This window comes from Protobothrops mucrosquamatus, unplaced genomic scaffold (assembly GCF_001527695.2).
Source record: "Protobothrops mucrosquamatus isolate PMUCROS unplaced genomic scaffold, P.Mucros_1.0 scaffold_36, whole genome shotgun sequence".
NCBI classification, from domain to species: domain Eukaryota; kingdom Metazoa; phylum Chordata; class Lepidosauria; order Squamata; family Viperidae; genus Protobothrops; species Protobothrops mucrosquamatus.
In genome coordinates this window covers 570,204-586,962 of record NW_015386112.1, presented here as the reverse complement: position 1 = coordinate 586,962, position 16,759 = coordinate 570,204, and the positions used below count along the sequence as shown (strand labels likewise).

At 35.3% G+C, this 16,759-nt stretch overlaps 1 protein-coding gene across 1 annotated transcript in view; it reads left to right on the top strand.

The window, feature by feature from the left end:
* TBCD (tubulin folding cofactor D) overlaps positions 1–16,759 on the top strand; it is a 152,298-nt gene that overhangs the window by 26,139 nt on the left and 109,400 nt on the right. Inside the window, exons 9-13 of the mRNA XM_015810193.1 lie at positions 10,393–10,438; positions 12,782–12,914; positions 13,974–14,128; positions 14,833–14,893; positions 15,978–16,052. Coding sequence (XP_015665679.1) covers positions 10,393–10,438; positions 12,782–12,914; positions 13,974–14,128; positions 14,833–14,893; positions 15,978–16,052 — 470 coding nt within the window. The remainder of the gene's footprint in view (positions 1–10,392; positions 10,439–12,781; positions 12,915–13,973; positions 14,129–14,832; positions 14,894–15,977; positions 16,053–16,759) is intronic.

The window sequence follows — 16,759 nt, the reverse complement described above, 5'->3', positions numbered from 1 at the left end:
GGCACAAATATATATGAATTCAATATTTCCTAATAATTTCTGTACAATATTATTGATTATATATGATATTTAGCTATCTTTTATACAATATTTATTTAAATAATTCAACTGTTAGGAAATTAGTCATTTCTCAAAGAATTTTTGAGTAATCCTTGAATTCAAGGTAATCCTTGAATTATGACCACTTGTTCAGCAACTGTTTGAAGTTGTGGCAGTGCTTATGCTTGTTCCCTGAAGTTATGGCTGTTGCAACACCCTCATGGTGTTGCATGATTTGGATACTTGGCAGCCTCCCCATACTAATGACCTCAGGGTGCTTCAACTCCCCCTCATCCATTTCCCTCCATCCCTGCCCTTTTGGCTCCTCAGCAGTGGAACTGGGGCTGAAGTAGATGTCCAGGGTCTTCAGCAGTCTCTGTTGGCCGCCATTGCCCCTCGGCCTGTACTTCAACCCCAGTGCTGCTGCTGCTGCTGTGAAGTGCTGCCTCAGGTCCCACACTGCAGTCAGCCACCAGAGAATGAAGCCATGCTACTCTGTGTACAGCAGGACCTAACTGCCTTACTCCTATTGTGATGAAATATATTTGGTCTGGCCCCATGCTAGGCAACTCTATGCCAAGAGAGATTTTGGTAGATTTAATGTGGATTTCCATGGTTCATGTACTTTTTTGTCTAGTGCATTCCCATTGTATTTAACTCTCTTAAATAAAATAAAGTTTAAAATAGGTTGGCATGGGGTTTGTTTGTTTGTTTTTTTACAATAAAAATAAAGTTTAAATAGGTTGGCATGGGGTTTGTTTGTTTGTTTTTTTATTTGAGGTGCATGTGCGTGGTGTCTTTCCCTCCAGGACAATTTGTTAAACTAAAAGGTTTTTGAGTAAGTTCCCCAACTAACAATACAAACCATAAATCCATAATTTTTCAAAGTAAAATGTTTAGATTAAGTTATGGAAAAACATATAGTTCATTTTTCATAAAGTATGCAGGGTAGCTGCCATAACTTGAAGCAATAAAATTATACTAAACATCAAAATAAGGAACAGCAGATTTTATTAAAAAGCAAATAACCCCAAAATATTACTCAAATAATTGAACAATTTCTCCAGAACGCCTATATGGTTATAATACATTAAATATGAAAATTGACAATAGATATAGAATTTAAATTTAAAAACAATTTATTTACATTCAGATGTGTTTATGTATAATTACATTCTATAGTATTTTGAATAAGGAATAATAAGCATTTTATGCTGGTTTCAGTCTGTCCTTTTAATTTTTTCTCACTAATTTTTATATTCCTGTCTGAAAGACATTAATTGCAAACAGCTTCTGCATGGCTGCCAGGAAAAGTGCATGGACTTGTAGTCTTTAGGAGTTGAGCTTCACTTTTCATTTATATAATAATGTTATTAAATGTTGCATTTAAAAAGATAAAAGCTAATAAAAAATTTAAAAAACAAAAAGAAAAAATAGATAGTACAGAAAATAAAAAAGAATAAAAGAAAAAATAGAAAAGAAAGAAAAAATAATATAATAAAAAGAAAGGAAATATTAAAGAAATGATTTCCCCCTGCATCAGAACAAATATAAACAATTTTAGTAACTTATCATTTTATCTTAACACAACAAATTATTTCTTCTTCCCTTAACTATAAACAAAACTTTGAAGCATTATTCAGTCCTAGATCAGCAAAACCCTACAAAGGGCTACCAGAGATAGCAACATACTGTATGTATTTTGATATTTAAACCAACTTTATATTCCTTCTCTTTATTTTTAACAATCTTGGCCTTTAATTCTTCAGATAATGTCCAAGAACTTGATTTCTTTTCCCCTTTTCTTTATCATTTCTCAAAACTTTAACAAGTCTCTTTCATAAATAACAAAGTTATGCAAGTCACTCTTCAGTTTGTTATTTGTTATCTCTTTTAATTATTAAATCATCAGCTGATTTCATTGGTATTTCCAGTATATTTTCTTTTTCAATAGCATTCTTGTAATATCATTTTAGAATCCACGTTCTAATCAATTTCAGTCTTTTATGATAGAACTTGTTTCTCTTCCATAACATCATTTATATACAGTCTATGTCAAGGTTCCAACTAATAAATCCAAACAAATCAGAATTCCAAGGCTTGAAGCTTCCTCAAAGAATATCTTTATTGGATATATAATATTGGCATGATCAAAAGTGAAACCAACTCTAAAATTCCCACTCAGATTCAATATAACTAAATGTAACACTTCCCACCCCCCCTACTATGCCATTGATCACACTACCAACGAGGCAATTGGTGGGCTCCGTGACACTCCTCTCCCACTTTCAGAACCTTTGGGAATGACCTTGGTCCCAAAGCTAAATAAGATTTTGATCTTAGAAAGAAAGATTCTGATCCTAAAAAATCCAGGTAAAAATAAGCACTGAAGCTTTTACAATAAGATTTGGAATTGATTATAATGTACGCACTGTTTTTCATGAGAAATATATCTTGTTTTCATTTTTACAAGGCATAATATAGATAAGCAATTTCGTGATTTTAAAAACTGGACTCTAGAGAGGACTAAAGATTTTAGGTAGAGAAAGGATATGCAGGCCTGTAACATGATGCAAAATGTTATGATGATAAAAATACTGAATTATACTTTTAAAGAAATAATCAGGTAATAGTGAACACAATATCAATAATTTCAGTAAAAATATCTACTCAGTAGCATCTTTTGGACATACAGGTAATCCCTGAGTTACGAATGTTCCCTTAGTGAACATTCAAAGTTACGCAATAAGCGCCCCCTAGTGTTTACGATCAAGTCCCGAAATTACGAATGTTGCTGCACCAGAGCAGTGTCATTCACCCTTATGAATGACCTCAGTGGCGCTGCAACATTCACCCTGGCTATTCCTTCCCCCTGGGTTGCGAAGATTGAGAGATCCTTTACTTTCTTAGCTGTTTCGCTGCTTCCTTCGGTGAATTTGCAGAGAATGGAGGCCTAACCTACATAAAATCATACAAGATCAGTGGTGCGAGACTCATGCTACTGATCTCCCATGATCTCATGGTACTTTAGGCCTCTGTTCTCTGCAAATGGAGGTCTGGTGGAGATCTGCAGCAAAAGGCTTTGCAAATGCAGGTAAGGGCTAAAACGTCAAAGTCTTCCCTCCGTTTGCAAAGCCTTTTGCAATCTTTGCAAAAAGCCTTTGCTGCCGAGGCTGTGGGAGGCTTCTGCATGCCTCCGGAGGTAGGTTCCAGGCATTGGAGGCCTTGTCCATGCCACTGCTGCCTGGAATGGAAGCCAGGGAAGGCTTCTTCAGACCTCCAGAGGTCTATTCCATACGTCGGAGGCCTTGTCTGGGCCTCTGACACCCGAACGGAGGCCGGGGGTGGCAGCCGCATGACTCTGGAGTTGGGGGGGGAACAGGAGACAGGCACCACAAATACCACAAGAATTTAGATACCTCTTCTCTGCAAAAGAGGATGGGTGCCTGAACTGGCACGATATTATGGCACGCCGGAGCTTCCATTGACTCTCCTCTCTTCCAAAAGCAGGAATCGCGGCAGAGAGGAGACAGATCTTTTCAAGGTAAGTGAGTCCGGCACAGTAGGAAGGGAGGGGGAAGCATGAGGTATCTTAGTGATTCAAGGAGACCTTGGGGGCCTGTTCCATCACTAGGCTCCCCCATGGTCTTCCCCACCCTGAGATACCTCATGTGCACTTAACAAACCACGCATTCGCCCACGCATTCGATTAACGAATGAACGGGCAAAAGCAGGGAGTGATCTCTTTCAAGGTACGAGATTCACTCCCATGAATTTTTGAGTTATGAATGGAATGGGCAGGCTCCATTCCATTCATAATTGAAGACTACCTGTAATTATGTCCAAAGGGTGCTATTGAAAAAATGTGAGCTATAGAACAAATTTTATTATGCAAGATAGAGGTAATATCAAAAGTGGCTTTACAACTGACAGGCCAAGAGAATCATTTAGTAAAGGATGTTTCATTGAATCTACAAAATAAACTGGTTGAAGTTTTAAAATTTAAAAGTGAATTATAAACAACACAATGCCCTAGATAATTTTTCCTCTTGGATTTACAAAAGAAGTTTGTTAAAGCCTTGACAAATTCTGTGTGATGGGATAAAGAAGAAATGAAGAGAAATCGAATCCTACAATATTTTAATGAACTAAAGACTGCTAGAAGTAAAAGGGGAAAAAAATATAAAGTTGGTTTATTTGACCATGATTAAAATGAAATATATTGTTACTCCAGGCCCTTTACGGACTTCTGCTGAAACCAGGATTATGTTTCATGGATTTTTTTTATAGATAAAAGATGGAGTGTCAGGTGAATTGATAAAATGTTTGTAACTTTAGGGAGAGTGAAGAGTTACTATATTTGTTTATACTCGTGATGAAAATTTATTTTTTCTTCATTGTATTCCGTGTACTATTCTTTTTCTTTGTATTTTTTATTCTGTATTTTCTTTCTTTAAATTTAGTTTGCATTAGATTTTACTGTTATAACTAATATAGAGAGAGTGTGTTTGTGTGTGTGTGTATTGATTGAACTCCAATGTTAACTGTAAATAATCAATGTCTGTTAACCTAACAGATGGTTTATCAAAAAGTCATAAACTGCTCCTAATCCTCAGTGTTCTCCATGCTTTGTAATATGTTCATTCATGCTACATTTAAGATCATGAAATGCAGTTCATTAAAAACTAAAACAAAGCAGGTGCATAGCCTCAGGGAGTTTTTGTTGCATTTACACCATAGCTGACATTACTTAAATCCATAAATAGCTGTTAACATATGTGGAAATATTTTTGGGGTTGGGCTATGCTCCTTTAACTTTAACTCCTGGCCATATTTATCTGATAGTGTTTCTTCCTATTAGAGTGATGAAACACAGGGTTCAGATAAAATATTATTTAGTTTAGTGTCTGGATGAATGTTTTTAGACAATTCTAAACATGTAATTATTTCAAGCCCTATTTTAAATATTTTCATTGAGTTAAATGAAAAATTATTAGAAAAAGTATGTATTGTGTGGCCCTATTAAACCTTGTTTTTGCGTCATGGTTTAATTCACCCAATGAGCTAGCGAATGCCATATTTACAGATAGAAAATCTATAGCAAGACAATTCCATCTCCCGATAAATACCTATGAATTGGGAGGAGTGTGTCTTAAGTTTGCTGAATAGAAGACTGCTATTGAAACAAAGGAATGGGCTGGAGGTTCAAATTATTGCAAACATGAGTGTCTTAAGTTTACTTAGGAGTGTCTCTTTGCCTCCGGAATTTAGGGTTTACATCCCTTCCTTTCCCTATGCAGCTACCCTTTTTCTTAACTTATCTCCATCTTGTTTTATCATTAATAAGGTTTCCTTTCTAGAGTTTAGGGTAATGATCACTAACTTGGTTTTAAAAGGAATTGGATAAATTCATGGACAATAGGTCTATTCTGTTACCTCCAGATTTGGGAAACCACCCCGCAAGTGGGATATGTGATCATCCCAGAGGCATACTGGACTAGAATGGCCCTGGAGCCAGTTTAGCAGGCTTCTTTTTGTCTTATGTTCTTATGCTTTTCTTACTTGTTAGAAGAGGGGATGCATATGACTGCATGTAAGTATGTTATGTTTCTCTCTGAGTTAGAGAATGTTTAGTATATGGAGATCAATTTTTTTATATATATATAAATTATATATATGATGGCTTTTATTTCAAAGGACTTACCTCTAAGAAATATTTTCAAAGATGATAAATCAATGTTTTTTTTTTAATACAGAGATTCTGAAGCTGGTTTTAAGTTGCCCTGTGTCCTCATTGGATTTGGTTAAGCAGATGTTAACCAGTGCAGGGTTGCAAATAGTAGCCATAATTATTTTGAGTTGATGTATATTGTGCAAGATTCTTGGGTGTAACTACAAATGTGCAAGTTGGGTGGACATCAGTTATTGTGTTTCATAGCAGAGTCATGAGATTTACATTTAATTATAGTTTAACTAGATAAAATAAGGTAAGATTGTTAAGTAACTTAAATAGTACAATATGTTATGAATTCAGATTGCATCTTGCCCCTTAGGAGTACAAAATAAAATCTAAGGAATTATACTAATAATATCCCCCATTGAGGCATTACCTTGATGTGGTTGTGGGGCTGTGTACTCTGAAGAAGATGAGATCTATTCCAATGATTCAGCCATACTTGACAGGTCTTGTCAGAGGAGCCAAATGAAGATTGTCTCTGCCATAAACAATATGGTGAGATGTAACTTACAGAAACCTATATTGGATTCGTTGTTGCCCAGATCAATAAGGACCATGCACAAGGTATTGGAATTCCTGGACATCTAGTGACATGTGAGCTATAGGACTCAGGACTGTTGGCTAAACAAAGAGTGTAAGCAACCTGCAGGATTACTGAAAGAAAAGTTGCTTACCCGTTACAAATATACAAAAACTAAAAGCAAAGGAAAAATGATTTGCTATTATAAATCAAGTCCAATGAGAAGAGAATATCTGAAAAGAATGCACCAGTTCTGGAAAGAACAACATCCTGAATCAGAACAAAGGCTAGACAATCAGCATCAATTTAGAATATGAAATAAAGTATATACCAAAGTAGAACTGGAAAAAACTGCAAAGATCTAACCAGGGCAAAGAAATCAAAGTCTTGCCAGAGGAATCTCAAACAACAGAGACAATCTAGGTGGAATTGGTAGTATATAAATCAGCATCATTTCTGAACTATTTTCATTTCCAAACTAGGCATTCTCTCTTTTGCCTTCTCCTCAGAAAGGACAGAGCCCTCTAACTAAAAGAACAAGAGGAATTGAAACAAAGAATAACTGAGCATCTAGAACAGCACAAAAACAACAAAATAAGGCTGCCTGCACTGAAACTTGTTACAAAAAATAGCTAGCACATTTTAAGAGATACCAATACTGTAGTTTATCAAATATAAGCACTAGTTTGCTGCAAGAAATAAGGCAACTGAAGTACAGCACAGCTACAGTTATTATTGAAGATCTTGGATGCAAGATCAACAATTTGTTTTAAAAAATCCCAATCAGTGAATCGCCAAAATGGAGGATCAGGTTGGGAAATAAGACCAGCATGTTAAGATCAGATGCAAGCTAGCTAGAAGAGATAAATAAAAGAAGCTGAAGAACAAAAAGATCAAAGAGTACTTGATCAAGAATTGTCACCTAGAGAGAAGAAAGATCAAGGAAGCACTGGGAAAAAATTAAACAAGAAACAGCATAGGCTGAACCTCCAATTTCAGCTGAATCAGAAACATTTCTATCAATCCATCAATGGAGAGATTAGAATGAATCAATTAACACCTGACAAAGAAACAATGCAGTTCTAGGCGTAGCTATGGGATAAACCAAAGAAATACAACAAAAATGCAAATTGGATAAAGGAGATGGATAAGAATAAAAAAGAAGCTAAAATGAAAGAAGTAATCAACAGCAGAAAAGATGGGAAAAGGGCAAGTAAGATAAAGAATTGGTCAGCAACAAGTGAATAAGAACTGCGTGGTTTTTGGTTGAAACATCTGACTGGTCTGCATCCATTCATTGCCTAGCAGTGTAACATCATACTACAAGGAGGTGAAATTTAAGATTGGCTGACAACTGGCAAAACCTACCTGATAACGGAAGATCCACCAAAAGAAGTGGAATGAGGCAAATACCAGCTAATTACTTGTTTACCAAACTTTTCAAATTGCTAACTGGTATGGTAGTTGATGCAGTCCAACAGCATCTAGTTGAAAACAAGCTGTTTCCATTTGAGCAGAAAGGAAACTACCCGAACAGCAGAGGAACAAAAGATCAGATCCTAATTTACACGATGATTCTGTAAAACTGCAAGAGAAGGAAGATCAATTTGAATGTGACTTAGATCGATGACATGAAGGCATTCTACTCCCTGCCACATGATTGGCTAATCAAGTGCCTACAAATAATAGGAATCGGTAGAAAAACCAAAAGCTTTGTGCAAAGATCAATGACGCAATGGAGAATTGCTAATCATTGGTAATAAACTGGGAGAGGTTAACTTCAAGATGGGAATCTTTCAAGGAAACTCAGTATTACCACTACTCTTAGTCATTACATTGATTCCTCAGTTAGCAGTATTGAACAAGACAGCCATGGCTATCAGACATCAGAAACATATGCCAGACTACCTGTGCCAGGCTATCCCACCTCTTTTAAATAGATAATCTGAAGCTGTATGGAAAAATATCATCTGACAACACTGTACAAATATATAGCCAAGCTATTGTAATGGAGTTTAGAGTGGATAAATGTGTCCTCATTATAATTAATGGAGTAAAAATAGTGAAAACTGAGGGAATCGAGATGCCCTATGGAAATAACATCAAGAGTGTGGAGGAAGAAGAGCAAATCCTTAGTCATCCTTCAGGTTGACAAAATTAAGCAGTTAAGAAGAACTTTACAGGTAATACTCAACTTATGACCATTTATTCAGCAACTGTTCAAAGTTACAATGGTGCTGGGACTTATGTCCCATGCCTAAAGTTACAGCTACTGCAGCGTCCACTGTCATGTGATTGTGATCTGGGCACTTGCACTTACAACTAATGTACGGTGATCATGTAATCACCAGTCGTAATCTTCTATGCCAATTTCCCCAAAACTTCAATAAAGAAGCCAGCAGGGTTCTTGACAACTGCTATACTTCCTCCCCTCCCTCTGCTCTTGGATAGTGCAGAACTTAAAAGGTGGGTGGGCACATTTCCAAGTGGGGACAACCCCACCCACTGACCCAGCTTGGCTCCCTCCTCCAGGATATCATCCTAGATGAAATTAGCTTTATTATACACAAACCTGGCATTCATAAGCAACAGCTGAAGTCCAGGACCACCAAGGATCCAGTTGCCAGGCACTGAGGATAGAAACAGGTGCAGATAGTGGGATCTCTTTCAAGCACTCAGCCCAATGTCCCCATGTGAGGTACCCTCGGATTTCTGCCATATCTCCCTGAGCCCATGAGAGGGAGATAAGGTAGAGAAGGCCCTACTTTTCCCGTCAGCTCCACCACCCCAACCCTCTCAAATATGTTTCTTTTCCAGACCTTGGCAAGCATATCCATCTTCTCTCCTGACACCAGGAACTCAAATCATCCCTAACCCACTTGCCTCAAGGTACTTGGCGGTCCAAATATCACACCTAAAAGTTCCACATAGTCCCTCCTTAACCCCATAACAGAGCAAGCACTGTAATTATGATGCAGGCTGAAAGGCCCATCCATATCCACAATGGCAACATCTGGTGATGGTGGATGGGTGTGCAAAAGATCAAAGTCTACCAAGTCTGTGAAGAAGATATAGAATGTCAAGATCCATTCATTGTTTTCTTGGAACTTTTGTATCCTATTGCAAAATAGCTTGCATTTAATTTTGAATGGCTTTCTATAATGTATTCAACTCCTTATTTTATGAATTAGAACATAGGGACTTCTTGTTCTCGCATACTAGAGTAACTTTACTGCTAACCGCTGTTGAACATTAGTTATGCCCAACTTTGTATCTGTTTACCTTCTTTTTGCAAAATCATGCAAAACTAGTAGAATTCTAAAATATATACTAAGGCAGGCATTAAACTAGATAATAATATGTGAATAAATATTCAGTTTCAGCTATGGTGAATTTACGGTTTATTGAGGAAGAGATAAGCCAATAGTAAACAAGCTAGGAAGATTGTTAATGCCATTTACAAAGTGTTTCTCTTAGTTTCATGTTTATTTACAGTGTGTTAGTTCCAATTTAATGATCACCAAAGATTTAATTTCTATTCTACTCTACCCTTCCCTGCAAGCTGATACTCCTCTCCCCTCCCCTCCCTTCTCTTCCCCTCCATCAACTACTTTTGTCCCACTCTTTGTTTTCTAATCTTCCTATAAGGATGTGTTCGGTTAGTTGCATTCCATTACAACAGTTATCTACATTTTATCATCTTACATTTTATTTTATTATTTCAGTGGATGTTCCTGATTTTTGTCTATAATCACATCCAGTACACTGCACATTATTACATTGCTCTGTCTCTCCAGTTTTAAACTTTAAGCAAAGAAACTTTTGTTTCTGTATTGTGCAAGTCTATGCATTTGAGGGTATAACTACTCTTGGTTGATGTAACCAGTTTTAAATATCAGCCTGGCCCTTTATTTAGCTTTAATGTGATCACGCACACATGTTAAAGTTATGTATTCTGGTAAAATTTAATATATAATTAATATAATATGCCAGAGAAAATCCTGGAATATTATTTCTTGATACTAATATTTTAAAATTTTAGTTAATATTTGTTTTTCAATTGTTCAGTAATATATTTTTCTTTTACTTTTCTTAGGCACAACTTTTCAAACATGGCAAAAGGGAAGATTGTTTACCATATGGTAAGACTCGTGGTAGCATAAACATACATGAGCAAAACATGAGCACGATACAAATTTCTGATGGTTGTAGTGTGAGGATTTTTCACTTCTCTTTACTCCCCTGTTTAAAATCAGTGAGTGGGATCCTGAGAACCACAGCTAGAAATAACCTTGTCCTTCTCTCGGTATCTTCAAAACCTTCTGTGGAAGGTAGAACATCTGGGATAATATGGCATGCAGCCCAACAGGAGTTAACTAATATTTGGTAGAGGTGTCTTGTACAAGGGTGCCAACAAGGAACTGATTTTACCAGTCATTTGTGCCCTCTCCAAAACTTTTAGAAGGTTACTGTAATCATCTGAAAATAATTTGCATATTAATACAGGATGTCTAAGGCAGAGACAACCTGCTTCCAGAACCGGTGAATGCTCCAACACTGGAAGTTTTTAAGAAGAGACTGGACAGCCATTTGTCTGAAATGGTATAGGGTTTCCTGCCTCAGCAGGGGGTTGGACTAGATGACCTCCAAGGTCCCTTCCAACATTATTATTATTATTATTATTATTATTATTATTATTATTATTATTATTATTATTATTATTATTATTATTATTGATTATCGCACAGTCAGCCAGATGTTCAGACTGGATTTGGCATTTTGTCTACCTATCGAGTCCTTACCAAGGACCTGGGATAGGCAGATGTGGATGTTTGATGGTATTACAGATATCGTCGCAGGATGGAAGCAGTTCCTAGTAAGGCCGCCTTTTGCAATTGACTAATGGCGAATTTGTCAATGCCAATGGTGTTCAAGTGGTACTCCAGTTGTTTTGGGATTGCACCCAAGGCGCCTATTACTACTGGTACTACCCTTGCTTGCTTTTGTCACAGTCTTTCTATTTCTATTTGTAGATCTTTGTATTTTGTTATCTTCTTCTTCTTCTTCTTCTTCTTCTTCTTCTTCTTCTTCTTCTTCTTCTTCTTCTTCTTCTTCTTCTATTATTATTATTATTATTATTATTATTATTATTATTTTATTACTACTATTACTCATTTGAAGATCAAGTTTGAGAATTCAGTCTGCTAGAAAGACAGCTATGGATAAAATCCTGCCAAGTGCTCTTGTATCTCAACAGTTTTCTGTTTAATATGTATAGTGACTTATTTATTTATTTATTTATTGAAGACATAAAAATAAAATAAAAAATCTCGCCTGCATCCATGGCTGGAGATTGACTTTGGGATGGATACAGTTAAATGGAAGGGAATTGTGGTGCCCCTTTCAATAGGAATGAGGGACTTGAACAGAGCTCAGCAGTACTGGTCAATTTATATTGGAATTTACAAAGGAACTCATTACGCTTAAGAATACCAGGTCCTTTATATGCAGATATAAAAAATAATTATTTTTTTCCTTTTTTCCTGTCAGTTTATAATATATATGCAGTTTTTAGAATAAAATATAGTCTAAAACCTAAGGTGTTTTTCTATAGTAAGTAATTTGTATATTAATCTCTCTCTTTCTCTCCCCCCCCCCTCTCTCTCTCACACACACACACTATACAGTTAGGCAAGCATTCCCAAATCTTTTGGCCTTTTGTGCACATATTCTGAATGCTGCTGCAGAGGGCCTTGTGGGATGCTCATTAACAAAATAGCTGAGCAATATAATCAATTGGAATGCATCCATTTACCAGATTTTTTTTGGGGGGGGATGCATTTTCTCCTATTCTTTTAACTTTTAACTTTGTTTCTGTGTAGGGGGAACACTTCAAAAATATTGTACCTAATAACTTATCTCACTTTGATAGCATCTATTTGAGGATCAAAGGCAGTCTCAGAGGAGACTGACACTTCATTGTCAGTATGCTAACTTCCTCTTTTTGAAAGATTAATAGTTAATAAAAAAAATAAGGTGGGCAGGAAATCTTTTGAGCTCACTGGTGTAACCCCAAGCTGTGGACACCCTGAAGTGCACTATAATGTTAGATTATAGTCATAAGTTTATCAATAAAAAGGAAAGTGTGAGTCCAGTAGGTTATGTTTATATCTGCTATAAAATGTGGACTCAGTTGAAATGTTGCCTAAATGTTTTATTTTATAATGTGCACTGATACTTTCCCCTAATAAATCAAGTTAGTCTTAGTGGGGGACTATAGCATTGAGACCAAATACTTAACTTCAGTGCAGTGTAAATGTCTTACGTGTCAGAACTTTTTTTTTCATAACTTATCTATTATGTTGGTATTAAAAGCTGAGTGTATGTTTCATAGTCTTCTGCTGAAAATTAATATGTGTTTCAAATGTATTATATAGTGGACAAAACTGGATATATTTATTGATATAGAAATTTATTCGTTATAGCTTCTACTGTGCTTGAATGTCTTGACAACTGCAAGCTCTTTGAAAGTAACCAAACAATTCTTCGCAAGCTGGGAGTGAAACTTGTTCAGCGACTTGGTCTGACATTTCTTAAGCCAAAGGTGGCAAAGTGGAGGTTTGTTCTTTTCATAATCATGTTTTTACTTGCCTTCTTTCCTTTTATTAGACTAATCTGAGTTGTAAGATCTATCATTAATAGGAGTAGATAATAATACATCATCTCTTATTCATTTGATGACAAGAAGTTCTGGTTTAGCCATATTTTGTAGGAACTTTGGCATTTTATAGGTATAAGCTTCTTTTTCCTCTATAATTTTAATTACATTATTAATTCACATTAATAGCTAAATGGTCCTTTCAAAGTTAAATTTAGAATTAATGGAGAAAAACAAATCCTAGATAGGGTATTATTTTAAAAAGTTTACATAAAGCTGTGATGTCTCTTCCCTTTGTGCCTCCTTGAACGAAAGTACCAGTACTGAAAAACATAAATTAGACTGTTAAAAATTTCTTCCCACTAAAATACACATTGCATTACTAGGAATAGTAAGAATAAAGGGCATGTAAGTGTGGATGTAGCTGACGGGTCTGCAAGTAAAGAAACGTACCAGCCAGGAAGGATGGTATTGGTCTGACATCATTATCCAGGATACCCTGCCCTTTGGCTCCATCCCTCAGCCCTGGGAGCTCAGTTTGGTCCTGGGGATCTGGTCCTTACCTGTAAATTCTTCGAGGCCATACAAGAATAGTCAGTGTTTTTTGACCCCTGGCTGAAAGAATGAACAAGTATTTTGAACTAATTACTAAAGTATATTAAACGTTAGGTAGTTTGCTTGAGGAATAATTTAAAAAAAACAACACTGTATTTCTTAAGTTATAAACTATGTCCCCAAAGCTTGAGCTTAGATTGCACATGTTATATATTTAAACATATTCACATTTAAATATAAATATTTACATTCTATTTAATAAACAATAATTTATAGGTATTTTATTGGTGAAATTACTTCTAGATAATGCTGTGTAAGATTTGAATAGTGAAATTTCAGCTCAGTTATTTCACCAGTGACAGAATATTTTACCTTCATTTTTAAAATCTACTTCATGGATATTTTGTAGATAATGCGCTTGCTCTCTGCCAAAAATATAACCATAAGTGAAACTGCCTTTCCAGGTATCAACGGGGATTCCGATCTTTAGCTGCAAATCTACAGTTTTCCACTGGAGGTCTCATTCCGCAGAAAACAGAAAATATAGCAGTTAACACAGGAGAGGAGGAGGAGGAAGAAGAGGAATATGATATTCCAGGAGAGGTTGAAAATGTTATAGGTATGTTTGAGCAAAAGCAACGTAAGATCTGACATCCTGACCAATGTAGTTTATGAATATGGTTTATTGATTTATGTACAATCCCTTATGTTATCTGGTAGGAAATAATGTAAATAGTGTTATGTTACTTTTGTTTCATAGTTTAAAAAATATTATTTATATCTGGGCATCATACTTTTGATTCTTCCTCTTAGCTTTCCTGGCTAAGGCGGGACTAGAACTCACCGTCTCCTGCTTTCCAACTGGTACCTTAACCACTAGATCACACTGGCTCTTTGTTATTGAAGCTGTTATTATTAATTTGATGCTTATCTTAATTAAAGCTAGCTAACAATAATACTTTGTGCAGGTTATTGTACTTTTGTTATTTGTGCTTTTTGGTTATTGTTCTAGACATTGTTTTGAATTATGAGTCCCTCCCTTTCATGCCCCGTTCTGACTTTCCCCGCATAATTAATTGAATCTTCTTTCTTTTTAAAGACCTATTTAGACTTTTGTGCCAGATCCAGTAAAATAAATGAACCAACAAACGAACATGATTTTTCTTTACAAAATCATGTTTAGGAACAAATCACTATCTTCATCACTCCAGTAAGATTTGGAGATGTATCCTAATGAAGCTAAAATTGATGCAGGGCCAAGAGAAAGACAATGTTTGGTGGCTTTTAATTCGTGTTATGATTTTAAAAAACATGTTTTCACAGAGCAGTTGTTGATTGGCTTAAAAGACAAAGATACTATCGTCAGATGGTCTGCAGCAAAAGGGTATGTGTTCTTGAGTTAAACTGATTTACACAGCTTAATCTGCAAATATTGGTAACTAGAAAGATACGGAACACAGTGCTATTAAATGTCCTGTTTAATATAGCAAAACACATGGCCTTGCTTACGGATTCATTTGATCTTTGTTACAATCTTTACTTTTTTCATGTCTGAATTATATTCTAAATTATAGTGTCTGTTCATATGCTTTATTTATTTAGTACTTTATTTAGAGTATGTATATACCATTTCCTATTTTAAAAATACTGAAACCATTTTCAGTAGTTATTTTTCATTAGTTATAGCCAATTTCATTAGTTATAAAAATACATACATACATACATACATACATACAAACAAACAAACAAACAAATAAATAAATTCAGTACTCATGTTATCTCCACCTCAGTTTTCCAAAACCTCTTAAGAGTTACTCTTAAACACTGGGAAACAATTACATTGAGATGCACATTCTTTATTGTAATTTGTTTGATTGCCATGAGCTGCCCATAGTGTTTGAGAATTGGGCGATTTATAAGTTTAATAAATTATTATGAGCATTTGTTTAGTGTTGAACAACAATCTCTCTATATATTTAAATGAAAATGGATTGTATTCATTTTGTGGCAAGGATTTCCAAAGCAGTAAAAATGCATTTAGTATTTACTATTTCTTTATATTTCTGAATCCAGAATCCATAAATAAAATAAGAACATTATTACAGTAAATAATATAAGGATTTACTGGAGCCCGATGTGTGTCTTGCCTTCTTCTAAATGCATCAGAGACCGTAGCATAGGAACATACCAGAAATTTATTTATAGGAGTTTGATCTGGTGATGGGAGAATTAAATGTTACGGGTTATCTGCTTTGGCACGCCTATGTTATAGAGAATGCAGATACATTTAATCAACTATTTAATATTCAGTTGAAATTAGATTAGTTGGATCAATATATATTACAGAATTTATAGATTTGAGTTTCAAAATTACAAATCTCAAATTTCAAGAGCGTTGGTGTTTTTATGATGAACATGGCAAATATAGACTGTTGAAAATCTTAATGAAGTGCTGTTGCTTTTTTCAGGATTGGCAGGTTAACTGGAAGGCTGCCAAAAGAGTTAGCTGATGATGTTGTTGGATCTGTATTAGATTGCTTCAGGTAATACTTTGCATTCAGTTTTTTTCAGAAATGAAATTTTATCCACAAAACATTTATCAAGAAGAAACATAGAAGTTAGATTCCAAAATAGATTCTCCAAAATGCTGCGCATTTGGTGCTTGAAATCTTCCTTTCCCCTTTATCACAATCTAAATGGTGTTTTGTTTTTGTTTTTTGACAAACAGCACAGACCAACAGTTCATTGCTAGAAATGAGATGTAATTCTTTTCACCATTCTCTCTACCTGAAAATCCACAATTCTTGATAGGTAACCTGTTTTTTCTTGATTGAGAAGCAGGTTGATGTTCTGAACACACCAAAATATTAAATCATATTTACATGTTGGTTTAATATCTTGGTTTATTCTAAAACTGATACTTATTTTTTAGTATGTTTGAATCTTATTTTTCCCCATTAAAATAATGTTTCAGTTCACAATCTCAATCTGTGTTTTTGAGGACCAAGAGGATTCAGGCTCTTATAGTGTCAGTTTTCTGTAGAGACTTAGTTCTTAAACTTTGTGCTGTTGTGCCAGGGCACCTTAAGAAAATCACATGGATGTCGCAGGATTGCAGATTACTATCTTGAGATAGTTCATGGTTTAGACCTAGAGTTGGGAAAAGAATTATAAAAATATTAACAGCACCATGAAGTGTCAAAGTTTGGGAACCTCTGCTATTTAGCATAGAAAGATAATTGTTTAAATA